This window comes from Papilio machaon, chromosome 9 (assembly GCF_912999745.1).
Source record: "Papilio machaon chromosome 9, ilPapMach1.1, whole genome shotgun sequence".
Lineage (NCBI taxonomy): Eukaryota > Metazoa > Arthropoda > Insecta > Lepidoptera > Papilionidae > Papilio > Papilio machaon.
The window spans coordinates 3,865,793-3,893,333 of NC_059994.1; the positions used below are offsets into that span (position 1 = coordinate 3,865,793).

At 33.6% G+C, this 27,541-nt stretch overlaps 1 protein-coding gene across 1 annotated transcript in view; it reads left to right on the forward strand.

Annotated features, from left to right (window-relative positions):
• Nucleotides 1-27,541, forward strand: part of LOC106717647 (lachesin) — a 46,394-nt gene that overhangs the window by 12,342 nt on the left and 6,511 nt on the right. The window contains exons 2-5 of the mRNA XM_014511556.2: nt 8,832-8,911; nt 9,405-9,526; nt 17,348-17,533; nt 17,784-17,973. Of these exons, the coding sequence (XP_014367042.1) occupies nt 8,848-8,911; nt 9,405-9,526; nt 17,348-17,533; nt 17,784-17,973 (562 nt within the window). The 5' untranslated portion in view covers nt 8,832-8,847. The remainder of the gene's footprint in view (nt 1-8,831; nt 8,912-9,404; nt 9,527-17,347; nt 17,534-17,783; nt 17,974-27,541) is intronic.

Here is a 27,541-nt window from a genome sequence, read left to right on the forward strand (position 1 = left end):
TTCGTTTGTTAACAAAGTTGTTAACAATTTAAAAATCTAAAGTCCCAAAAGTTTTACCCTCATCATACTTCCCGGAAGAAACATCTTCGCCAAAATCGGTTCACTGTATTTAAATACAGTGAAATTGACCTTCATTCAAGTTCTTTTGCATGCGAGTTTATGTGAAACTAGCGAGACACATAAACGTCATGTCAGTAGCGAACGAATAGAATATAAGCGTTTGTACACTTTATTGACACTATATTGTCTAGTCACGAGAGCGGCGTTGCGCACGCTACGTACACACAACGTTGAATCGTCGACGCGAATCTTCTGACCGAATCAGTACAGGCATAGCTACTACATGTCAACTGTCAGATTTGCTCCGCCATCTTGAAAATTGCAGTGACTTCTCAAGATGATCTCGACAAACAGGTTGCGAGCGAAGACAGTCTTTGGCGATGATACATAGAAATTTCGGCGACGCGCGCCTTGTACGAACCTCCTTGACATTTTATTGCGTAAGATGCTTAGCGACTAAAATCACTGGGTTTCGAAGATTTATCTTTCCTTGTGTACGACGGGACTCATACCAAAAATTGTGCCTGAAGCAACATTTGTTGTAAAAATAAAAATGAAAAATTCAGACGTTTTACTGCCATGTTATCCATTAAAGAATTACATTAATAAAGCGATTACGTTTTAAATATTATAAAGAGATAATGGTTTTCCTTTTTAAAATCGAATCACATCACATTTTATTGTAGCGTAAAATATAATTTAAAGTTGCAAGCCCGAATTTCGGGACAATTTATGAGAGATTAAAAATGGCGTCACTCTTACACAAAAAACAACTCAAACAAAACTTTACTGAATATTTTAAAAATAAAAGCTTATTTATCATACATGGTAGGCTGTAGGCGACATGTGGTAAATTGTGGTCATGAGTAATGATAGTAGATGACAACTTGTCACTTAATATATACCTCTCGGTAGACCTTACAGAACGAATAAGTAAAACTAAATCCTAAAATCGTTGATGTGTTTCAAAATTATTGTCACATGCCATAAAATTGTTCTATACGTTTGTGTATGTTATGTGATGGGCAAAGTCTTACTTTCACTTAGAATAATACGCCATAGTTAAGTTTAAGATAGTTAATAGGCTTAAAGTTATATATATCTAGAGCTCCATTAGTGTCTCTGGTACGAATTTTATTAAGCATGACAAAGCTCACTGTAGCGACAGTACTTTGAGGCAACTTGGACATTGAATACCAAATGTCAAACCATGAATTTACAATCCAATATTAAGTTATGACTCTCACAACACTTTTCCTTGTCCTCGTAAATATTGAATTAGTACTTATTATCTCAAAGTATTAATGCTTTTTATTCTTTTATAAGAAAGAACTTGCGAGGTACTGGCAGAAAACTAAATTTTCCTCATCATACTTAGGCAATTTTTCTACTTTATAGTAGCGAAACCATAACTGGATACTCAATTTAACGGTCTCGTTAACAAGCGGTTCTTGCTATAAATCGTTCAATACTGCTCGTATCGTTAAATTACCGACAACAAGAAAATTTATTACTAGCTAAAGTTAATTTCCTCTCGATTATAGTGATTCAATATATGTATTTTTTCACTTTAAACGCAAAGATTCAAAAGGCAACGGAGAATGAAAATATTGAAATAATGTCGTACGTATGATTCTTAGACAATGCATTTAATTTTATCACGTACGATAGCTAAGAAACTGTCAATAAACTGAGCTTAATCGAACCAGTGAGTTCATGCATAGATCCTCTTGTTGCTTGTACTGAGACGTAAAGATGTAAAGCAAGTTTCTTAAAATTGTTATTAAAAATTCTTTGTAGTTAATTTTTATAAATTATTCGTAATCATCATCATTTCATTCAGCTCACTTTAAGTCCCCACCGAGAGGCTCGGAGTCTACCCTAACTTAGGGGTGACAAGGCCATAGTCAACCACGCTGGCCAAGTGAGGGTTGGTTGACTTCACACATATCTTTAAATTTCTTCTTAGATATGTGCAGCTTGCATTACGATGTTTTCCTTTGCCTTAAGAACGTAGGATAAATGTACATATGTAAATCGAAACTCAATTAAAAGAAAAACACATTGATACATGGCGGGATTTGAACCAAGACCTGCTTATTGCAAGTCAAGTGCTTAACCCCTGAGCCACCGACGCTCTTTTGTAAATTATAACTGATTAATAAATAAAATTGATAAATTTTTATCAATTGAACATCAATTGAACATGGTAGGGCTGAGCTGTAGGCTACTACCGGGGTCCATAGGTGGCGGATCATGGAACGGCTGGGAGATATTCCAGCTAGCTGCTTTGGCAGTCCCCGACCAATCAGCGGCAAGGTAGCAGGATGCAGTGGTGACACCTTAGGAAAGTGTTGCTTAGAAAATGCTGCATATGTCCGACGATGACCTTGTGACATGGCGAGTCGTGCCGCCATCCAATAAGCACTCCTCTGTTACGGGCAGCTGCGTAGCAGTATTTTCAGAAGAGGAAGCCTAGTTGGCTGGAACTGTTCTGGAAAATGGAGCTATTGGCGGAGATGTAGTCCATCGGTACGGCAATAGCACAGCGTGTGGAAGGAAACGGGAAACCACCACATATACATCCCCAGGAAGATCATTATGGCTGAAAACACTAACACAATGGCCCTCAGTCCCCGGCAGGCCTTCAATGGTCAGAGGGTGCGAAGAATCCCCGGGTCAGCCATGACGATTGCTACTTGGAACGTCAGAAGTATGTACCGCGAGTATAAAGTGGTAAATATCGAAAGGGAAATGCTAAGACTAAAGATTGACATTCTTGGAGTGAGCGAATCTAGACACCAAGGAACCGGTGTCTTGGTACGAGAAAACACAGTAGTTTATTACAGTGGAAACATTGACAAGAATCATTATAATGGTGTGGCTATTATCATTAACAGACGCCTACAACCGCTCGTCACCAGTTTTCTACCAATATGCGACAGAGTTTTAGTCCTAGAATTAAAAGCTAAACCAAGAAATATACAGATTGTCCAGGTTTATGCACCTACTGCCGAAGCATCTGACGAGGATAATGAACTTTTTTACGACAAAGTAGAATACGCTTTTAAACATCTTAATCTACGTAATATCATTCTCGTTCAAGGTGATTTTAATGCAAAAATCGGAGAGGGTAGGTTGTCAGATCTAGTTGGGCCGTTTGGACTAGGAAAAAGAAACGATCGAGGCGATCGACTTATACAATTCTGTGAAGAACACGGGCTTGTTATTTCCAACACCCAATTTAAACAACCAAAAAGGAGACTGTACACTTGGACGTCTCCACTGCATTCGCCTAGCAAAATCGTACGTAATCAAATAGACTACATACTTATTAACAAAAGATATCGCAACAGTTTAACATCAGTCAAAACGTACCCTGGTGCGGATATCGGATCTGATCACAACCCCTTAGTTGCATCTCTTCGCTGCTATATGAAAATTATAAAACCTAAATCTAAAAGGCAAGGAATAGATGTTTCGAGGTTAAAGGATCCAACAATACGCATCGTGGCAACCACAGAGATAAATAATACAGCTGACCGTCTGAATAAAGAGCTTGGCCCTAATACAGACGTAGAAGATACATGGACAAAATTAAAGGAAAACCTGGTTGGTATCGGTAAAAGAATTCTTAAACCTCTAGAAACTGAAGCAAAAAAGTGCTGGATTACTCAAGAGATTTTAGATTTAATGCAAGAGCGCAGAGCATATAAAGCAGTCGATGTCCAACAATACAAAAAGACACACAAGATGATTCAAAGAAAGGTGGTTGAAGCGAAAGAGAAATGGATGGTAGACCAATGTGTTGCGATAGAGGAGTTTGAGGCAAGGCATGATTCTTTCAATGTACATAAGAAAATCAAAGAAATTACAAATAATTTCAAGACACACAAAACTAATTCAAATTTACTGTTGGACGACCAAGGAAATCTTGCTAAAACAGTTAACGACAAGCTAAACATCTGGCAAAAATACATACAATCATTATTTTATGACGAAAGACCTAGTCTGGATTCAATTTCATCAGAAGAAAATTTATATGGACCATCTATCAGTAAAAGTGAAATTGCTTATGCAATTAAAACATCTAAGAGCAGGAAATCAGTAGGCGGCGATGAACTACCAGTGGAACTCATTAAAGTTCTTGAGTATGATAATTTAGGAATAATAGTAAACTTATTTAACTCAATTTACGATTCGGGTGTCATACCAGCGGATTGGCTCAAATCTACTTTTGTTACCTTGCCCAAAGTAACATCTGCAAATAAGTGCAATCAATATAGAACAATCTCTCTTATGAGTCACATCTTGAAATTATTCCTGAAAGTAATTCACAAAAGAATATACAAAAAGTGTGAAGAGCAAATATCAAGATCTCAATTTGGTTTCATCAACGGCCTAGGAACAAGAGATGCCCTTTTTGCATATCAAATCTTAATACAGCGGTGCTGGGATATGAATCACGATGTTATTGTGTGCTTTATAGACTATGAAAAGGCTTTCGATAGAGTACAACATGCCAAAATGATTGACATACTAAAATCAATGGGCCTCGACTCCAAAGACGTACGGTTTATTAAACACCTGTATTGGAACCAAAAAGCAAATGTACGCGTAGAAGGTAGACTGACAGAGGAAGCTGAAATCCTGAGAGGAGTACGCCAAGGATGTATTTTATCGCCGATACTGTTTAACATTTATTCGGAGATGATCTTCAGAGAAGCGTTAGATCAGTTGAATATAGGGATAACAGTGAATGGCCAGATTATAAACAACATCCGTTATGCGGACGACACTGTATTGCTAGCGACGACAATAGAAGATCTTCAGGTCCTTTTAAATAGAGTCCAAACTGTCAGTTCACTGTATGGCCTCAATATTAATGCCAAGAAAACCAAATTTATGACCATTTGTAAAGTTCCACCCGCTAACATCTCGCTAATATGTAGTGGACAGCCATTAGAACAAGTTAGCAAATACAAATACTTAGGTTGTTGGGTTGATGATTCAAACGATCACAGTCTCGAAATAAGATGTCGTATAGAGCAAGCCCGGAATGCTTTCTACAAATTGAAGTCTGTTTTGTGTAATAAAAAGCTGAAAATCGAGCTGAGAATGCGAGTAGCACGTTGTTATGTTTTCTCCATTCTCCTGTACGGCGTTGAAGCCTGGACCCTTACAGAATCGATGAGCAAGAGAATTGAAGCCTTCGAAATGTGGGTTTACAGGAGAATGCTAAGGATATAATGGAGAGAAAAAGTAAAAAATGTAACCGTACTACAGCGCATGAAGAAAAAACTAGAGATACTATATACAGTAAAGAAAAAGAAGCTGGAATATTTAGGCCACATAATGAGAAACAGAAAATATGAACTACTGCAGCTCATCGTCCAAGGGAAGATTCAGGGAAGGCGAAGTGTTGGACGAAGAAGGATTTCCTGGCTAAAAAACCTACGCCAGTGGTTCGGAAAAAGTACCCGTTCGTTATTCAGAGCCGCGGTTTCGAGAATGCAGATTGCCTTAATGATCGCCGACCTTCGCGAGAAGATGGCACCGTAAGAAGAAGAAGAATTGAACATTTGTCTAATGAATTGTGTGATTTGAATGGTGCGAGATTTAGAACCGTCTTTTGAACTATATTAAAAACAGAGTTAAGCTAATCGTATTTTTTTAATATATTTGTCATCTTTAATACCTACGAAGGTGCCCTTAACTTTGAGATAAACTAGAGGCTATTATCTTGAGACTAATCTAGACAGTTTGATTAAAGGATTTAATTCAGTAAATTAATTTTAAATTCTTTGAATTAGTAATGACTAGTACTGACAACGTTTACAGAGAAATCTTGACATCATTCAATTAAAGAATATGACTTCTTAACTTCAAGCCTTTCAAAAGAGGTGGAAAACATTTTTATTTTTAACTAAATAAAAACGTTCCCTAACATTCAACAAACTGTGGATACTTTTTAAGTGAATGCCTTTTGTCTACTATATTGTTATGTTTTCAATAAAATCTTTTATGTAATGTATTAAAAAACGCTTTATATTTCTTATTTTGTATTTTTCGTAATTAAATTAATATTCGAAAATTTCATATTCGAATATATGCCAGTGAATTAGTGTCTTCGAGAATCTGTTATTAAAAACAAAATACTTTTAACACAACAACTTTAATCCATTAAAATAAAAAGCACTATTACAATGTAACTTTGTAGTATTTAGTTTGGGAGACTTTTACAGCTTCCGACTTGCTAAATTAGCCAAATTCACGGCGCAAGCCAAGGTTTTGCTCGAAACTGTTTCAACCAGTTACTTAAAAGACCTTAGGCTGAGCGATCTTGATGAAAACTCTTTGAAGTTAACCATTAAAACAACTATCTTCTAGGCCTACTTATAATTAATTTATTTTAAAATTTAAGTTTTAAACAAAGACAATTAATAACTGTAACCAATCTTTGATGTTGATGAATTTTTTTTTTCATATATGGCTGTTTTATATATGGCTGTTCCGAGTTCCTTTATTTAAATTTCGTTAGTGTGATAGTGTTCGTACATTTTACTCCTTTAAATTTGTTTCGACCCGCTGAAGGTGATATATGTTACCGCAGATTACGGTCTAAGATTGGAAAATTTATATTGATGCAAATTTCGGTTTGGCCATTAATATAGATACGGATGCAATTACTTCGGAAGAGGTCTAACCACATAGTGTGTTTATTTATAGCACCACAAGGACTGATTTCTAACCGGTCAGTTAAATGAGACCATAAATATCAAAGGAAATTCCTAGAAGTTAGATTTGCTATTCAAAATATCTGATATTTTTATTACAACGCGATTTAAATTGATATAAGTACTTATAATTACATCAACTACATTCGTATTTATTTGATTTTATTGTTATGAGGAAGTAATTGGAAATAGCTTTAAATAATAAAATTCGTAGAAAATATGAATGATGTTTTCCGTATTTGTGTTAGAGATAATTTTCAGAACAATCTCGATATTGCGTTCAACTGAACTGCAGACGACAGTTACGGTCTCACATTTGAAATTTATTTTAATTCATAACAGTCTCACAATCGTGATGATATTTGGTTCGTCTTTAAAACTATTTAAAATAATGACGGTATACGCATCTGCACCAACTCTGTTATGGTGGATGTCAATAGGCGTTTGCCACCTTTTCTTATAAAAATTACAAAAGTTTTCGGACTCAAACTTCGATAAAAAAAATAAAAGCTTGTAACAAAAGACTGATTTGGCGGTTCTCTTACAGGACAATCAACGATAGTACTTTTTAGATGAATTCCGAAAAGATTCATTAATACTTGCCGACCTGAAAGTGATATATGACTTGAGGAAAGTAATGCGGAATTGTAATACGTCGGACAAAGATACTGTTAAAATGGAATAAGTTTTAACAACTACTTAATCAGAGTTATATCTATTATGTTCTAGTAAACTGTAGAACTGAATTTGTTAAAATAAAATATCTCTGAACACAAACAAATTCAATAAGGACACATGAAACAAAGGCTTTGCAGAAAATTACAGTCATGACGAAATATTTTTCAAGAACAAAAATAGTCGCGACCCTACAACGAATTCTGATAAAGGCTATAATTTTTGTTTCAGTACTTTTTATGTCGGCTTCGAAGCGGGATTTGAAATTTTATTTCAAAGGCCTATTGTTTTATGTTTATCCGAACTTATAATAACAAGGCGAAAGCTTGTAACTTGCATTTAAAATGCGAAATATTGCTTGTATCAATTTTTTATTGCCTCTACTAAAGATTGTATTGATTAGTCCTATGTTATTGTTAATTAACTAACATGAATTTTTAAGAATTTATTACATTAACTAAGTGTATAATTATTATTAACTAACTGGCCAATTTTACCTACTTTTGATTTCCAAACACTAATAGATCGGTAAATGTTTAATTTATTTGATATCAAAATAGCAGTAAGTTAGTCGTGCTGAATCTAATTAAAGTTGTTTTTTTTTTATATGGTAGTCGTGCTTGTTGAAGTTATGACGCGGTATCAGGCCTCAGTAATTGAATCTTGCGGGTCCCGTTACCGTTGAGTCGTTTTTGTTCGACAATTGCCTGTCTAGTTCGAAAACTGCTCGCTTTGCCTTTAAGAAATGAATATAGTTATTGACAAATTTTCCTTGTCATTTGAATATAGAAGGGAAATTCCCAGCGGCGGGAATGGTCAACCTTTTCTTGATTTGAATCCGGAACAAGAACTGCTATTTTCTTTATAATATTTGTTGATGCAAAAATAAGTGAACTTTCGTGATCATTTATCTGTATATTTTTCATTTCAAGATGGGGCAATGCATATAAAAACTTTATCTAACCTATTTAATAGTTTGTTGCGATATTTAATTTTCCTCACCACGATGAATGGTGATAATAAAGTTTATGAGAATTCTGGTTTTTAAAATTATCCTCTATTTTGTATAATCTTACTTAAGTAAGTATAATAAAAATATAACCCGTATGTGCACACTGTGTGTGAAAGTATGAGCTAGCTAAGTTGCTGTAAAAAGAAATTTAACTTACAATTGTTACATTTCCCGAATGGGACAAACCCTAAATTGGTTTATAGAAACTTTAACTGTAATTGTGTATATTGTACTCTGTTAAATATAATTAAAAAATGATTACAGAATTAATAATTTGTATGAAATTAATGTAATCTTTATTTTAAAAACTCATATCATGTCTGATAAAGGACGTTGTCTTGTTTCAGATTCAGCTGTGAACACATGTTTGCACCGTCGACAAAGGCGGCCTGGTGGCTGGCGACATTTTTAACTGTTTTTGTCACAGGTACACTTACTTTTTTTATTTTACACTCGACGTTTGCCACTACTCTTATACATTGTTGTCAAACTGTTCACTTTAATATTTTACGTGTACGTTTTTCCTTTGTACTCGTATAAAATTATATGAATTTATTATTTTATTATTCTTTAACAAAATATTTTGAAACTTCTAATATTCTGTGGATAATTTAGATAATTATATTTATAATCTTACTACTAACTTATCTATTATCTACTAACTTTAACCTACTAAAGTCCGATTTCAGAAATGTTACTACTTTTAATTAGTCTCAAGAAATTGTTCATTAATATATTTTTACTAATAAAACGATTGTTAACAATTGTTATAAAACTGATTTTATATTTCAATTAAATTAACAGAGGTCTTGGTTGAATAGTTTTAACAAATTAAGTAACCAGCCTTATTTATCCCCGTAAACCGTACCAAAAGCCTGTACTGAAAAGTCTTATCTACTGTTCAAACATAATATCTTTAGGTGAAATGCCAATCCAAGCTGAGGTGGAGCCAGAATTCTTACAAGAGCTGGAGAACCACACAGTGACTCAAGGCCGCGACGTTCACTTCACCTGCGTCGTCAATCACCTCTCCAATTACAGGGTAAATAATTATAAATATTGTAATATCTACAAGGCAACTGTGTATAAATAACATATGTATACCAATTATTTTTAATGCTTAACTCCTAATCATAAGATTGAAAATGTCTAATGTAACGTTCTAAAATGAATAATAATTTCTTTCTAAAGAGACATGTTTATTCAATATCAATAGTGCTTCATAATGCAAACCGTCTCTTTGACATAAATCCAACTAAAGTTTAAATTGCTTCTTATATTGTATAAAAATGCAAATAGACCAGAATTCCTCGAATTCATAACAATATAATATCATTTGATTTTCTTTCAGACTTTTACATCAAAAAAAAATTATAATCTTAATAAATAAATATTGTCATTTTAAATGTCAAATTGGGATCTATATCTCTATTATGAAAAGATAACAGTTACCCAATATTTACTGAACTTATATGGTCTTGAATAATAAATACCTTAATATTCGTTTAATATTTTTAATATTCAAAGTTTCTTTACGTCAGTTACAGTCACCGTTTAAAAACTCATAAAATGTATGTAATATTTTTAAATGAGATATGTAAATGACATAAGAAAATTTCTATCTCACCAAAATATATGTCTCTCGAATCAGTCCCTCTTGGCTGAGGATCGTGATCAGCTTTAAGGTTGCACTGCAGCGGATGATCTGCTTTCGGCTTCTGTCCAGCGCTTCTCCCATGGTGTTGAACTCGAAGAAAGATTGGTATTTTACTTGGTCGCACCATCTAGTTGGTGAACGGACGTCTGAACTTTTGAATTCGCTAAAAAAAAATGTAAATTTTAAAAAGTCCTGATTGAAATCGAATTGTGTCCTTTAATTTAAAACGCAGGCGCAAGAATCGCACATAAAAGGATATCGTTTGTTTATAATTACAAGGGAATGTTATTCAAAGTGTAGGCAGTACAAGTTAATTAGTCAGATTGTACGAAACTGCGCTGCGTTTGGCCTGAAAATTTAGCTTATTGCATAATTAGAAGTAGCGTGGTAGCGTTTATGCTTTCAATTTACCCCCTCGCAGAACTTATTGACATCGCGGATAACTTTAAATTGAATTTGCACTATTTGTTCAATCACAGATATACAAATCAAACGCCTTGGTTAACCTTAAAATATACGGTGTTAATACTGTATAAGCTTATTTTGTCTATCAGCGTGAGTACCTAAGAATATAACACTAGCTGTTGTCCACAACTCGAAACCGTGCCGTCCACGCGAAATAAAAAAAAACTAAATAAGTAGCCTGTGTTCTTACAAATTATGTTCTACATCAGTAACAAATTTCATCAAGATTTGTTGAGTCGTTCCAGAGTTACCTACTAACAAACATCCATCCAGACATCCATAAACATTTGCATTTATAATATTAGTAAAATAAGATTACTTTAAAGCTTATATTCTCATTTAACTAACACTAGCGCAAGTTTTAAACAACACACATCGAAATTTGTGATTTTCTTGAAAACGAATAAAAAAAAATACTTAACTCTACGCCGTGGTGCATACGGAAACTTGCGAAGAAATTATTTTTTACAACCAGGCATGGAAATGAGAGCAAGTTTGAATATTAGTTACATAATAAGTACGCACGGCCGTGCTATCTGAGCGGTAGGAATTGTGCCGCGGGAACACGTACAATTTTAACGAGCGCCCTCGGGCCGCGCGGCCGAAGCATCGTATAACTCAAGCCTAAAAGAATGATGGACTAAAAATTCTGATAACTAACGTCGCTAATTCATCACGGGACCCACTTGAACGCGGTAATAAATTCCCCCTAATCGGCCTTTATAAATTTACGCGTTCTAAATAATTACTATAAGATGAAACAATTTTACTTCGAATTTAAACAATGTTTCTCTTTGTTTATTACGTTCTTTTGTAATTTCGACCAAAGTTTATTATTCCGACCTTGTATACAAATATACAAAATTAATTAAAAGAAGTAACTTTAAACTAAAAACAAAGTTTAAATTTCAAATTGAATGTTAACTTATTGAACGAGCTTATCTTGTGGTTGTTATTGATTAAATTAGTATTTTTAATTTTTACTATATTTAAAAGTAATAATTTCTACAATTCAAGGCAATACATAATTAAAACTTGTAATTGAAATACGAAGTACAAACTTCGCTAATAATTTTCTGCGGTTGAAAATGTTGACAACGAGCGAAGCAGAAATAGCCGCATCTTTCATTTCTGAAATTGCAGCAAAAGAGATAATTTATTTTTGCAGAATTGCTAGATAATCTTGTGAAATTCACCAGATATCATGATAGAAATTTTGCTGCCTAGTATTATCTATTTATGAACATGTTTGGTTTATCTATATATATAAAATTCTCGTGTCACAGTTTTCGTTCCCGTACTCCTCCGAAACGGCCTGACCGACTCTCATGAAATTTTGTGAGCATATTCAGTAGGTCTGAGAATCGGCCAACATCTATTTTTCATTTTGTTTTTATTTTTTAACTGCGCGCGGACGGAGTCGCGGGCGACAGCTAGTACTTTATAAAATGACACATCTACCACTAGTACAATAGATGCTCGTAACCTATAAATAAGAAAAACAGATGACTATGACATTTTTACAACATTATCTAAATAGATCTAAGTAACATTATAAATGCGAATGTTTGGATGGATCGATGGATGGATGGATGTGTGTTACAAGGTATCTCTAGAATGACTCAACAGATCTGGATGATATTTGGCATGTATATAGAACATAGTCTGAAACATAAGCTACTAATTAAGTTTTTTTTTAACCATGCGTGGACGAAGTCGCGGGCGACAGCAAGTTTACTATATAGGTGATATGTCTGTTCCTAAAACGTGTCATGGACTTAGCCTAAGTAATGATTAAAGTTCCTATATTTGAATATTTTAACTTCTAGAATTATCATTATTATCAATTATTGTTATTTATTTATTAACTAGCTGTCGCCCGCGACTCCGTCCGCGCGCAGTTAAAAAAAATGAAAAATAGATGTTGGCCGATTCTTAGACCTACTGAATAAGCTCACAAAATTTCATGAGAATCGGTCAAGCCGTTTCGGAGGAGTACGGGAACGAAAACTGTGACACGAGAATTTTATATATTAGATTTTTTTAGCCGAAGACTTAACCTAGCTAACCTGATGGATTAAATCAATCACTAACTTGACAGATGTGAAAATTCGAAATGCCTCCGTAACACCTAAACACAATTTTAAAATTTAGGCACAACAAAATCCATTATCATGATGATAATTGGACAGCATGACTAAAAAATTCAATTATATGTCATGAAATTTTTTCAACAACTGTAATTTACTTACTGTGAATTTCGTTTTTGTTTTCATTTTAATTACGTTAAGATTTAATCAAGTGATATCGCTGTAAAATGTTGTTATGAACACTGTTATTCATATAAAGTATACAGTATATATACAAAATCTATCACTAATAACTTTTTAAGTGACGAAAATGTCTATCATTAAATAACAACAACTTTTAATTATTGGTAACTAATTCGAAAATCAAACTGATTTTGAACAGATAAATAATATTTTCGAGTAAAAAAGGCAGAAGAGTTTATTTATGTACACTTATTTATAGACGAATTGTTTTTTGAATTAAGAAGCACAATTGGATCATTAATTTAGTTTGTTTAAGGAGCTAATATAGAGTTTGCCAAGTGTAAAGTTACAGAGCAAAATAATCTTTCGTCTTACTAATATTATAAATGTGAATGTTTAGATGGATGGATGGCTGGATGTTTGTTAGAAGGTATCTCCGGAACGGCTCAACGGATCTTAATGAAATTTGGCAAAGATGTAGAATATAGCCTGGTAGAACACATAGACTATTCGATGTAGCCAATATAATTGAACAATTTATAAATAATATAATTTCGTTGTTAAAACTACTGAGAATGCAATTTTTATCCGCTAAAATACGATGTTCATAATCCTACCTACAAATACAGCTTCTCTAAGATTTACCGCAGCTTCGCTTGGCAGATGGATTAGAGATCCGACACCGGACTTAAACTCCAACCTTGTCCGTACCTAATATTATGTTCGTTACTGCTTTAAACTTAACGGATAAAAACCTCGTATCTAAACTTAATGTTTTTATAGCGCCAAACAACTGTTTAATAGTTATTAGTATTATATTATACAGGATTTCAACAGTCTTTGTATTAACATTGAACTAAATGGATTAATGAGGAAGAAATGGAGCCGGACATTCTTAAAGACGAAATCAGAGCTGCAATAAAACATCTAAAAAAAGGGAAGGCTACGGGGTCAGACTCTATGCCTATCGAGATTGTCAAAGCCTCTGGCGAGTACGGAGTGGAAATCTTTCATGGCCTTTGTAACAGGATCTGGAAAACGGGACATTGGCCACAAGAATGGACGCACACTATCTTCGTCCCGCTACACAAAAAGGGTTCAACAAAATTATGTAGTAATTATCGGCTCATTGCACTTATCTCACATGCCAGCAAAATTTTACTGCACGTACTAAACGAGCGATTAAAAGCGTTTTTATCAAAAGAAGTGGCTCCTGAACAAGCCGGCTTTGTAAAGGGTAAGGGCACACGGGAGCAAATACTTATAGTACGTCAAATTATTGAGAAATCACGCGAGTTTAATAAAGCAACTTATATCTGCTTTGTAGACTTCTCAAAGGCCTTTGACTCTGTGAAATGGCCTAAGCTCTGGACAACCCTTCTAGAAATGGGCGCTCCTAAACACCTTGTTCATCTGCTTCGGCGTCTGTATGAGGACGGTACCGCGTCGGTAAGAATAGACGATAAATTATCGAGTCAATTTAACCTTAGTGCAGGCGTTCGTCAAGGATGCATTATATCTCCGCTGCTTTTTAATGTATACACAGAGCTGATAATGAGACGCACTCTTGAGACTTGGACCGACGGAATCACAATTGGAGGCCACAAGCTATCAAACCTGCGCTATGCGGATGATACGACCCTTTTTGCATCTAGTGCTAGCTATATGGAACAACTTCTCAAGAAAATGGAGAAAGTCAGTCTCGAGTTTGGCTTAAAGATCAACCGCAGCAAGACAAAAATTATGATTGTTGACCGAATGAATAATAACGCACCAGAAGTCACACAGGTCGCGAACTGTTCAGTTGTCCAATCATATATTTACCTAGGCGCGTTGATCTCGAACAGCGGCGGTTGTATCGATGAGATTAAGCGACGAATGGCGATCACTAGGTCAGCAATGGACAAGTTACAAAGAATATGGAAGAACCGCGACATTACCAAAGCGACCAAAGCCCGGCTTGTACGATCGCTAGTGTTCTCCATATTCCTTTATGCATCCGAAACGTGGACCCTACGAGAGAGTGAGAAACAGAAGATAGACGCGCTTGAGATGTGGTGCTGGAGAAGAATGCTGAGGATACCTTGGACCGCATTCCGGACTAATAAGTCAATCCTCGAGGAACTTGGCATCAAGCAGCGTCTGTCATCCATTGTTCGGACTCGGATACTCACTTTTTTCGGTCACGTCTGCAGACGCAATGATGAGTCTATCGAGCGCTTGGTGGTGCAGGGGAAATTAGAGGGCACCAGACCACGGGGAAGGTCGCCCATGAGATGGACAGACCAGATTAGAGCGGCTGTAGCTGTCCCCCTGCACGAATGCACAAAAAAGGCAAAGAGTAGGGAGGAGTGGCGGCGCTTAGTACAGCGGGTCACCGATACATGATGATCACGACCAGTCTGAAAAGACTGCAGCGACGAAGAAGAAGAAGAAATGGACATTAATGTTATGTTAAAATCCCTTAAATTTTACGCTTAAAACTAAAGCTTACTAAGTATATTTCATTTAACAATCGCAGAGATGCATCAAAAACCCGAGCAGCGTAGAGTTTCAAAACAAAGCTGTAACAATTGAAAACAAAAAATAACACAACGAACGTAATCTGAACACACAACACGTTAATAATAGCTTGCAGCGCTTCAACATAGTAGTGCCTAAAGAATGCTAGCTCACGTGCAGTCGCTCGTCCGAAATAATTCTCGCAAACAATGAAATTGTAAGTAATTTATTTTCCAACCGCAACAAAGCGAGATGTCACGTGAAAAATTGCGCGAAAGCGGCCGGGATGAGACTTCGCACATTCCTCAGTGGAAACCCTACAAATTCACGTGTCGTATCCACCCACTTTTAACTACGTTCGCCACAATTACAACGCTCAAGTCGCATTCACCTTCACTGCTCAAGCTTTGCTCACTTGCGACAAATGAAGGCACAACTTATTCTTAGAGCGAGTCGCCACTGTCGTAAGACCGTATTACAATAATATTTGACTATGATCATTTTCACATGTATTTTGACATTAGAAATTCAAACGTCAAAAAATCACAAACGTGTGCATATGAAACAACTATTTTTTATTGATAAATGTTAAAAGAAAATAAACGTTTAATTAATAGGAAAAAGCTTAATTTATTCGTGAAAAATGGTTCGATGAAAAAGGCGAGACAACTGACATGGAAATAATTTCTTTTCCACTGTATCCTTTGTTCATTAGTTTTTAATTAGAATAGTTAAAAAGAAATACATTGTTCTTCTCTACAAATAGACCTGGCAGCTTAGTATCCGAGCATTCTTTAGTATTTATAGTTTGGTTATCAATAATATTTTTATAGTAGCATTTTATCTATAATATCCAACACTACTATTTCTATATTAAATATTTTTTGCCTTGTAAATAAAAAAATAAGACAATATACATGATTATTTCTTTTACAATTTTTGATTATTAAATTATAAAAAAATGCTTATAGTTGCGAAACTGCTTACTTTACGTGCGGTCACTAGTAGTACGAGTATATATATTAAAGTATCGTGGCCAGAAATAAATTATTGATTATTTAAATATATTGTGAATGTGCTTTGAAGAAGACAAAGGAAACAACAAAAGAGGATTATATAAAAGGCAAATATTATGTATGATAATAACTCGACCGTACTTTATCAATAGTTTCAAAGCACTAACTCAGGTCGAAATCGAAGTTTCTAAATAAATTTCAAGTGCGCTGTACATATGACACACAAAGTATATTTACGTTAAACTTGAAATACAAATCAAACAAGTTATATGTATGTAGTTACTGAAGAATTTTACCTTTTCATTAAGTTTATTTCCTTAAATTATAAATTATAAATCTAATATTGCAGAATATGTAAAACAATATTTTATATTGTAGAATACCATCATCATCAACCTGTCCTTATCCCTATGGAGGGTCGGCACAGTATGTACTACTCCTCCATACATCTCTATCAGCCGTCATATCTAAATTCACCCCCTTCTTACGCAAATCCTCTTTCACTCAAACCATCCATACTTTCTTTGTTCTTCCTTTACCTTTGTAGCCATCCACATTGTAGAATATCTAATTAGATTATTAATTTGTACTACTAACCGTGGGTTTTTTGACACAAAAATCTTTACTTAAAACATATTGTTATGTTGTTATTTATTTACTAAAGTTACATTTTAATATTGAAGGCCTAAGACGAATATTTGTGTCACGCGCCTTCGTAATGTCTCCCCAAAATATGTTAAAATTTGTCTGAGATTTGTCGCAGAACTTTATGCCTGGTAGGGGCGCTGCACAAATTTTAACGATGACGTTATGAAAACGTTCTCGCGAATATTCCTATGAAACATCTAAACTAAAATTACATATTTAGTAAAAAATTAAACTTTATTTTGTTCAAACCAAATGACTGTTTGACTTTTTTTAACAATTGTAACATAGTGTTGTATTCGTAGGTAGCGTGGATTAAATCAGATTCGAAAGCGATACTGGCGATACACACGAACATGGTGGCATTGAACCCGCGCCTCTCTGTCACCTACAACAACCACAACACTTGGAAGTTGCATGTCAGTAACGTGCAGGCGAACGATTCCGGCACTTACATGTGCCAAGTCAACACCGACCCTATGAAAAGTCAGGTAATGTAAAAAAGTAGTAATTCGCATAAATACTTAAGCACCTCATAGAATACTTTGAGGTAACTTAATAGATATTAAAGGAAGGAGATGATTACAGATGTTTTACCCCCAAGAAGTAGAAATAGTCATTCTTAAACACTTGTATTGCTTCTGCAGTTTCCCTAGTGTTATAGATTAACAGGAGTTATCATCTAACGTTTGTCTGCTCCGTACAATGTCTCTTGAAGTAAATTTATTATCGGTTTACCAGATGGGTCACTTATCCGTGGTGATACCGCCGGATATTGTGGACACGGTGACAGAGGGTAGTTCAGCGCGTGAGGGCGGCAGTGTCAGGCTCACGTGCTCCGCCACAGGTGTACCCCCTCCGACAGTCTTGTGGAGGCGAGAGCATAACCGACCCATTGTATTCAGGCAAGAAGGCGGCCGGGAGAAAAAAGGTAGGACATTTTTAATTTAGCATGATTTTTTTTTTTAACTAAAACTATGATATATCAGGTAATATTTCACGTCCAGAATTTCAAACTTAATGATATTTTATGAAACGTAACTAATATTCGTAATGTTAAATGAGAGAATACATAATATATGACCCTAAATAAATATTACAATGTTTTATGAACTTTCGTTCTTATTAATTATAATGTATTTCTTAGAGAACTAAGGTCTTAAATCCCATGGAAAAGAAAGGCATAAGAAAATGATATGTGATTTTAATAGTGGAATTTTGACTATATGGTTTAGGATTAAAACGTTGAACAAGACTATCTACTACCATAGTCTTGGAAGTTACTCTTACAAAGCTACCGAGTCTATTTAAGATGCTTATATGATGGTTTAAAACATGGAACTAATTGATACAAATTGTGGTGTTCATTATACTTAACACTTGTGCATTTGAACACAAATTAAATCAGATTTCCATATCTTTGAGTCAATAGTTCGAGTGTTGCACAAACACAAATGTGAACCAAACGGATTAGTTAAGGCTACGAATGTGCACCTCCGTATTTGCATTAATAATTAACATTTACGTAGCTTATATATCTGAATATGTACCTAGTATTGACGTCGGATTCAATATATTTAGAAGCATTTTTAATAAATAAAAAGAATGTTAATGTTTTGTTTTATTAAAATTCTTTACATTTGCATTACATTGATCAATAAAAAAACATAAAGTTAAGTTAAATATTTTCGTTTTTAAAATAAAGTTCGACCTTATTATTTAGTTTCGTATAATGCAAAAAAATTCGACACCGTTGCAAAAAAATTTAAAACTCGCTGTTTCTCCAATAGTGGTCGGAAAACTATCGGAAAGGTAATGTTTTTACAACAGGCTTTGACGATGGCCAATCACAACCAATTTGAATTTAAATTCAAAACGGAGTTTTCAACGTTGTTGTTTAAATAAAAATATTATTTTCAAAAACTGTATAAACTTTGAAGGGACACTTTGAATTAACTAAGGGTAAATGTTAATGAACGTCAATTAAATTACTTAATATCTGTAAAAATTTAAATGCTTGTAGACACGATATGTAACGCAGTAGTTAGTACCACAAAACGTAGCAACAGCTACATGCCGTAGCAACTTCTACATAATATCGTAGCAACAGCTATTGACGCTGCTCTTATTGTTAACCCTTTATAGCTGTGAGCTAACGTACTCCCTTGGGTGCCGAAAGACGCCATTTTATTGGAAAGACTTTTTCCAATTCAATCTACTTTGCATTATATCCCGTCCCTGACACTCACATGAAGCATTACACCTATCCCCTCCTCCTCGTCTTCCCCCTCGCTTGCACGTGATTCGAAGCATTTTCTTCTCTTTCCAATGAATTTTATTTACGCAAGAGAAAGCAAGCTTTAATACATATATCGCTGAAGACAATAAGGCGTCCCGCTACGAGATATAAAAGCTTTGAGTTACTCTCTCGTTTCTTTTAGTGGAATTCCTTTTGAAATGAATCGAATAATTTGTGGATTTTATGCTCATAGCAACATTCTTATTCGCGAATACTTTAACATAAGTGTGAAAATAACGAACGGATTCAACTCCGGTTTTATAAAATTCTTACACTTTCTTTTTACAAAGGAAATGGGTTATTAGAATTTTTTACTTAAGCCTGTCGCTCAGAAGGATATACGTATGAATTGCGTTGTATATACAACACAGACATATTTCTTTATTGTATTTCAGTTTGGTTTGCGACATCATATTATAAAGAGATTTCAAGAACTTTTACTGTTTATGTCTATTTTTTTTTTAAATTACGATATACATTTTCAACATCGTAAGCTGTAAAATATATCTATTCATAATAAAAACTTTCTATTTTGATATTATAGAAAGTGGCACCCTCCTCTTAAGAACTTAAATCGACTTCCTTAAACAAGTTTTCGCGGGAGCCTCTCGCATCATTCCGGTCTCAGAGTTGCCACTGAAAAAGAACGAGCGTTTCCGTTGAATTTTTATGAATTTCGGTTTGCCTTATTTTTAAGATGCTACATAAAGTTGCAACTTTAAACGGAAAGTGTAATTGCAAAGTTTGAGATGTGATCTTAAGTAACATGGGACAGATATAATAAAGAAGAAGAGGTGAAGAACATTTTTTTGATTACAACACTTTCTAAAAATATTTATCTGATAGTGAAAAACATTACATAACTCTCAAATTGGTCTTTTATTACATTATCCGGCTTATTAGAAACAATAGTCTCATCCATAATAAAATATCGTTCAATTATAATTCGTTCAAAAATATTAATATTATTAATAAATGAATATGCCTTTCAAAGGCATCTCAAAAAAATTAAAAAAGAAATATGTATACACATCAAACACACATCAGTAGTGGAGTTAGCAAAAAATGTTGTAACTATTAATTATGAATGTCCTTTCTAGCTTTTTATGTCTCTTTGGAAAGCGCATTTGGTATCTAGGCAAGATCTCATTGTGAACTTTGCCGATTGCCAGCCGTCGAATATTACAAATTGTATAGGAAACTCGTTATCTTGTCAATACACATAACAATGTTGTTGAAACAATAGCGCGCCAACCAAACAATCGACTAATAATTTCGCTCGGTAAACTGCCACATACCAAATGGAAATTTCGCGTTCCCCAGCTTTGCTATTGGTCGAACTAATGTTTGTACGCGCATTACGCGGTCGTACATTTGATAGTTAATTATTTTAGATGAAAACATTAAATGTTTTGAGGTTTGATAACTTGGATGTTATTAAACATTTGTCTCGTTTATATTGAACGGCAGTTGTATATTTTGTATCGCAGGATACGCTATGAATTTGAGTGAAATTAAAATACGGAACAATGGATAATATCTCTTCTAAAATAACAAGAACAGCGCAACATTTAACTCCTCAAAAATTAAGAATTAGTCAAAATTATTTAGATTTATTTCCGTTCTCCTCAAAGAATTCGACATTAAATAATTAACCACACGTATTTTATTACATTCATGAACAGTAGTCATTCAAAATTTACAAAAAATATTAGCAATATTTTTGAAGAGATATACGTTTTTTTTATTACATTTAGATAGATTTTTACATTAATTCAGGTCCATGAAGTTAAATATGGAATGGTTAATACGTATCCATTAGACCGCTGTGGCTTAATGAAAGTATTCTCCGTACCTGACCGTAACTAATTTAAATTCGCCAATTAACTAATGCCGTTATCAATATTCCGATGCAATTATTCAAGCTGAATGGAGAGCGTTTTCTAAATTGCACCAATTTTACCTTAATAAATTTAATTAATTGATATAATATAAAAATGCTAAAATAATAATGAAGACAATTAGTTGGTAATAGTTTTTTCATTGCTGTAAATTTTCTAATACCAATTAAACATTATATTTTAAAATAGTTTGGGTGATGCATGTAAAACGTTGCGGTGGAATGCTTTTATTTTTTTAATTTCTTCTTTTAAAATTTAAATTTTGCAAATTCTGTCCTTTTAATAAAATATTCTAAGACTTCAAATAAGTTTAGTAACTTTATAATGAGTGATCGAATGAAATAAAACTTAAAAAGGAAAGGCTTAAGTATATTACGTGACATACCAATTTGTTCGTATCAACGCAATATCACTTCATAATAGTAATAGGCGTATAATTTATCGGTTATCCGCGGAGGGTGGCAACGGCTATTGCGTGGCGTATTACCAATTTTATAAGTTAGGTATCCGTGCGAATGTCACCGCAGTAACCATAACGTTTTAGTGGCCGTTTACCCCTCGTTGGAACACTTCGTATTTTTTAATAAAAAACGCAATATAGTTTTCCTCGAGCGGAAAGTGGACGAGAAAAGCCTTGGAATTTTCAATTTTAAAAATTAAATTTCTTTAAAAACAATTGAACTTAACTAAGTTTTAAGACTCGAATCTTTTAACTGTGGACTTAAGAATAACAAAGGAATCTAGGCTTAATAGGAATTAAAATTCTTGTCACTTATAATGTAAAATTTCTTAACGGTCGGCCTTAAATTCTGGGAACATTAACGCTACAGTGCCTATATACTACAGTTTAATATTTAAAAGCAATAAAATACTATTATCTGTGATAAGACTTAAATTTAAAGGCGTCGTGAACATTAATTTGACATTTCTATTAAAAAAAATGACGTAAGTTACTATGCCACTTTATTACTAAAACAGGAAGTACACAGAAAGTAAGTAAAGTTAATTTTAAAAATAAACTGAAGTAACGAGCACTAGAAATACCTACATTGATATGGGTCATCGAATAGTAACTGGCACGTGCGGACGTTGAGCATCACTTGGTAAAGTTTAAGATAAAACTTATTCAAAAATATTATTAGCCAGTTCACAAGTTATAAATGGGACTGATTAAAAAGGGGAATATAAAAAATTAAAGCTCAGCTGTGTACAAAACAAGGAAATTAAATAATATAATTTTTATAAAACGTTATTAATCATCTGGGGAACAATTATCTATGCTCGCTCTAGCAACCAAAAATATTATAATGGGTTATAACTACACAAGCTAAATTTAAAATCAAACCTGAAACCTAAAAGGGAGTAAAAATATGATCAAATGTTTTCATGATACATGAAGACGTCCAAGTTAAATAATATGAACTGTGTCTCGAAGTGAAGCGAGAATGCTGTCAGAAATACGTGATGGAGTACGGAGCAATCACATGCCCCGCACACCGACGCGACTCAATGTTAAGTCGCATTTGCACTATGCGTGATTCTACGGACGAACGCCGGCACACCACGCACCAATTTAACGGCAGAAACTGCCGCACTAAATGCCTGACTAAAAATCTGAGTGTTACAGTAAATTACGGAGTTGGAACAGGTTCGACGGACGGATATGGAATTGCCTACAGTGGTCATTCCGAGAATAACGCATCGTGGAAATCCACCTTAAGACGTATAACATAAACAATAAACGCCGTGTTCAGCCCTTGATTGTAACCTACTGCAAAGGGTGTAAAATTCCTCATAAACCGAGTCATATAACAATAAAAATAAATTAGATAAAAGCTCGCAATGAAACTTCGCCCATTACGTTGCCGAAGTTCAACATAGAATTCTACAGTTGGATTTAATTATTAAAAATCTCGGAAATTTATTTTAATTTAATTTTATGTTCCAATATTTGTGTTTAATATTTTTTTATCCCAATGTTCTTTATGGTACTAACGTTTTAGTTGGCTGTTTGAACAACACAATATTTTTTTTTACTTTCAAAACATCATATTTTCTTTGAACTCGAATGAAAAAAATATATGAGAAAAGAAAAAATATATAGATAGATAGAAAAAAATATATACTAGTTTCACGTTTAACGTGAAATTTATTTAATTATCTTGAATCGATTTAATGTTATTTTAAATACAACTCACATAATATGAAGTTATACTAAAACATTTCTGTAAATAAAAATAAAAATAACTATGCAAGTAAGCCTTCCGTTTCTTTGTTATACAGTATTTAATAAGGATGCGGGCTTGCAACGGAGTAAATTTAAATTGTAAATAATATTCCTCTATTACTGTACCGTCCATTGCTCTGGAGTCGAGCGGGGAACGGCTGTACGTCTCACAGCTCAATGCAAGGGTCCCAAATTACTGCGATAACACTGCCGGAAATACCGACGGTCTTTATTCACTCTGCTAATTTTGATTCACTCAAGTTTGTTCAGTAACGATACGCCCTGGCTTCTCTTCACTTTTATTATTATAAAATTACGTTGTATATTTACGTTGCTGGTAACTAAAAACTAGTTTTAATTTTTTTTGTCTGTCGGTCTGTGTGTCTTTCCGCAAGACTTTAACGGAAAAGTAGCTGATACATGCAGGCAAATTAATTATAAAGTACTTTTTAAAACCTTGAAAACTTGATTTATTTCGTGCCTTTCAAATCGTAGTATTGTAGCTTTTTAATATAAAAATAAAATCGACTAACCTTTAATTTATTAGAAAAAATAAAATAGAACATACAAGTAGAACGATGGATTAAATTTATTGTAATAATTGGAGCTAATGTGAGAGTTAGCTGACACTGGCTTCTCTACTGAACAGAAAAATAACGCTATTTATTAAATAGAACTGAAGCGAACAACATGCAGTGTGGGGAAAGCTGCGTGATTTCTTGTAAGGTGAAATAATTTACGTAATGAAAATATGAAATCAAAATGTTTTTGTTTGATATTTAAATGTATTGTTTTCTTAAATTTTTAAACCTCATACTCGTATAACTCACAAGTTTATATCAAGACTAAATCTATAACTAACTATTTAAAGTTTGTTACACTTCATAATCAAATACAGTATAATAATAATAATGTAATATTAAGTGATGCGGTTTATAAGTGAATTTTTTGAAGTGTGGAAAAAAATAGAAATTATTTAGTATCTTTTTTATAAGTATAAGTTACATAGAATACAAATTAATAAAGTCGTGTTGAAAATATCGACATATGGTCAGGACAGGGCTGACCGCATCCCTTTTCTTGACCGACGCTGTAGGGTTCAACTGCTACAAATAGAGAATAGTGGTTGCAGTAATAATGGCCGGTCGTATACTTACTGTTCGTGGAGCGTTAAATTTATATTAAAAACGACAGATATAAAGCTACGTGCACACTTGCGAACTTTTAATAAAAACCGATTGTCTATTATTTGTATTTTTTAGACTGAAGACTATTTTACTCTATGTTTAAAAGCATTTAAGTACATTATTTAATTGCAAGTTAGTAATTATCAAAGAGTACATTTAAATTGATTTGTTAGCTTTTAAATAATTTGATCTTGTCATTATTTTTAATTTTGTTTAATACACCTTTTTCATTTTATTGACCACAAGCTCTTATTATCTCAAATGCTTTAAAATATTATCTGTTGATATTGGTTAAAGGAAAACATCTGGCTTCAATGACTTAACGCAGTCATACAATATTTTATATGGCAGAATTGTTTTGATCTTTGATTGAGCTATTAAGTTGATTGCCGTACTTAGGAAATTCTGTACTAAAAGTTAAGCAAAGTGTTTTAATTAACGTCTTAACTCGTTGCCGGCGAGGAAAATAGTATGAAGTTTACGAATTAACTAAAGTATCCGCCTCCGACCCTACATTGTTGAATTTTAAAAAGCCCACTTCAGCTCAGTATCATTGCGCTCATTTACCTGATGTTTAAGAAAATTATTTTTGTCTGTGAAGAAGGCCTGTAAAACTCAAAATATGAAAAATATAAAAAATGTTAAGTTGTTTAAAAATACAATATTTTAGAATAATAGTTAAGCTTTAAACTTTATGGCAAGTACTTATGAGAATAAAAAGGTACCTACTAAGGAAGGGGAACTATCCTGTTTCTTTGCGTCCCCTCCTTCGTCGATTGAAGGTAGGCAACACATTTGCAAGTTGCAGATGTCTATGGGCAGCGGTCACTTCACTATTTCGGCGAATCCAGTTGGCCGCTTGCTCGTATGCCACTTTTAATATTAAAAAAAAAAAAAAAAACAAGTACTTGATTTAGATGTAAATGACGTTATTCATTCTAGTCTAATCATAGGATTTTGAAATCAAAATCTCTGTTTAAAACATATTGCTATCTGTGTTTTGAAGATACTGACAGGAATTCTCTCTCAGAAACCCAACGTTTATTTCTTAAACGTGCACTTATAATGTATAGAGTATATATAATTTGAAATAATAATTAAGTATGTTATGCAAATCTTAGTCAAATCAGTATTAAGGTTGACATGTAAACTTAGGAATGTAAGGTAGACGTATCATTTGATAAAAGCGACGTGGGAACGTGACAAGAATCTAATAATGTACATGTAATGTCTCCGCGTCACTTACGGCCGCGTAATAACGCGCGCGGGTGACGCGGGATGCTGCGCGTCTGTCTCATCTCACTGATTCACATTAACACCACTCCGACATTCACCTTCTATGGATAACATTTAGACGCAAACATTCCAAATGAGGCCTTTATTAGATCTAATTAAATGTTATGCGAGCATTTCTGTTGTCATTTCATACATAGTCAATGTATTCGATGATCATTGAAGTCAAAATACAAGTTTTGTTAGATTAAAGATGCTATGTCATATTGAAATTAAGTGTAATATGAAATCTGGTTGTTATTTACCATAATATAGATATAAAGATATAATTATGTTATGTTTATTTTTTAATGAATCATTTGTTTTAAATGAAATCAAAATTAATAATCTTACTTATATTATAAATGCGATTGTTATGACAGATGTATGGGTGGATGGATGTTTGTTTGAAGGTATCACCGGAACGGCTCAACAGATCTTGATGAAATTTGGCACAGATGTAGAACATAGTTGAAAGAACACATATGACAGTTAATAATATTAGTAAATATGTATTTGAGATACTATTTTATTGCGTTCGTTTTTCCATCTGGTTTTAGGTGAAGATGTTATCTTAGTGAAATGGACTAGCTTATCTGAGATAGAATTTAGTTTTCTTTTTTAAAATCTCTTATTTGAAATTGAAATCAGGTAAAAATACTAATACTGTTTGTATGCCTTTTCCTAGTTTTATAAGATAGACATTTGTTAAAACGAAATGATTAGGGTGTATTATGTAAAAAATATTCAATAAAATTTATATTATAGCCTCATTTATTATGCACGGATGCAAAAAAATATTTTCATCTTTTTATTAACGTATGTCTGCTTGAAATTCAAATTATATAGCCTGTAAAAATTTCATTTTTTTTTTTTGAAATCGTACCCAATGAGGACTTTAAAGGCAAACAATTATTACTCATTCTTATGACATTGCATTAAAATATAACTAAAAGTAAACAATATTTTACCTGAAAAATCTACATTGACATTATACGTAAGTAATTGTCGCTATCCGCCGAGGTATTTTTCACTAATACATTCATGGAAATGCAAGTATATCATTTGCTTAATATTGCCGGTTATTATGTAAATCGTTGAAAAAGCGCCGCGCCGCTATCGGCCGGATCTATGGATGCGCTTTCAAAGCTTTCATTAACATAATTTATTCGCGGCTGTCAGTGCCGGCCTTAAATTTGTGGAAGGCTGTTTTTCAGCTTTGGAAAAATTGTACAAAACGGTCACGTATTTTTTAGCGTCAGTGGATCCGTGCGATCTAGTTTAATAATGTCATAAGCAGAGCGCGTCTGATAGTATCGGGTACACATCGCCCCTACGAAATTCAATGATAGTTTACTTTATTATGCAAGTTACGTTTCCTGAATGCATTTGTTCCGTTTAGAAATCATTTTTATAAAAATAAAGGAAATAGTGTTTCTCTTGTTTTTTATTGATCAGAAATTATTCTTTAACAAAATAAGATCAAGTATTAAGTACTATATATTCAGATCTATTTTTTAGATTGCAAAAATTTATATTTGTTGAAAATAAATCGTACCATGATCAAATTACAAGTAATCTATTCGTATTCATTTATCAACATAATTTACGTC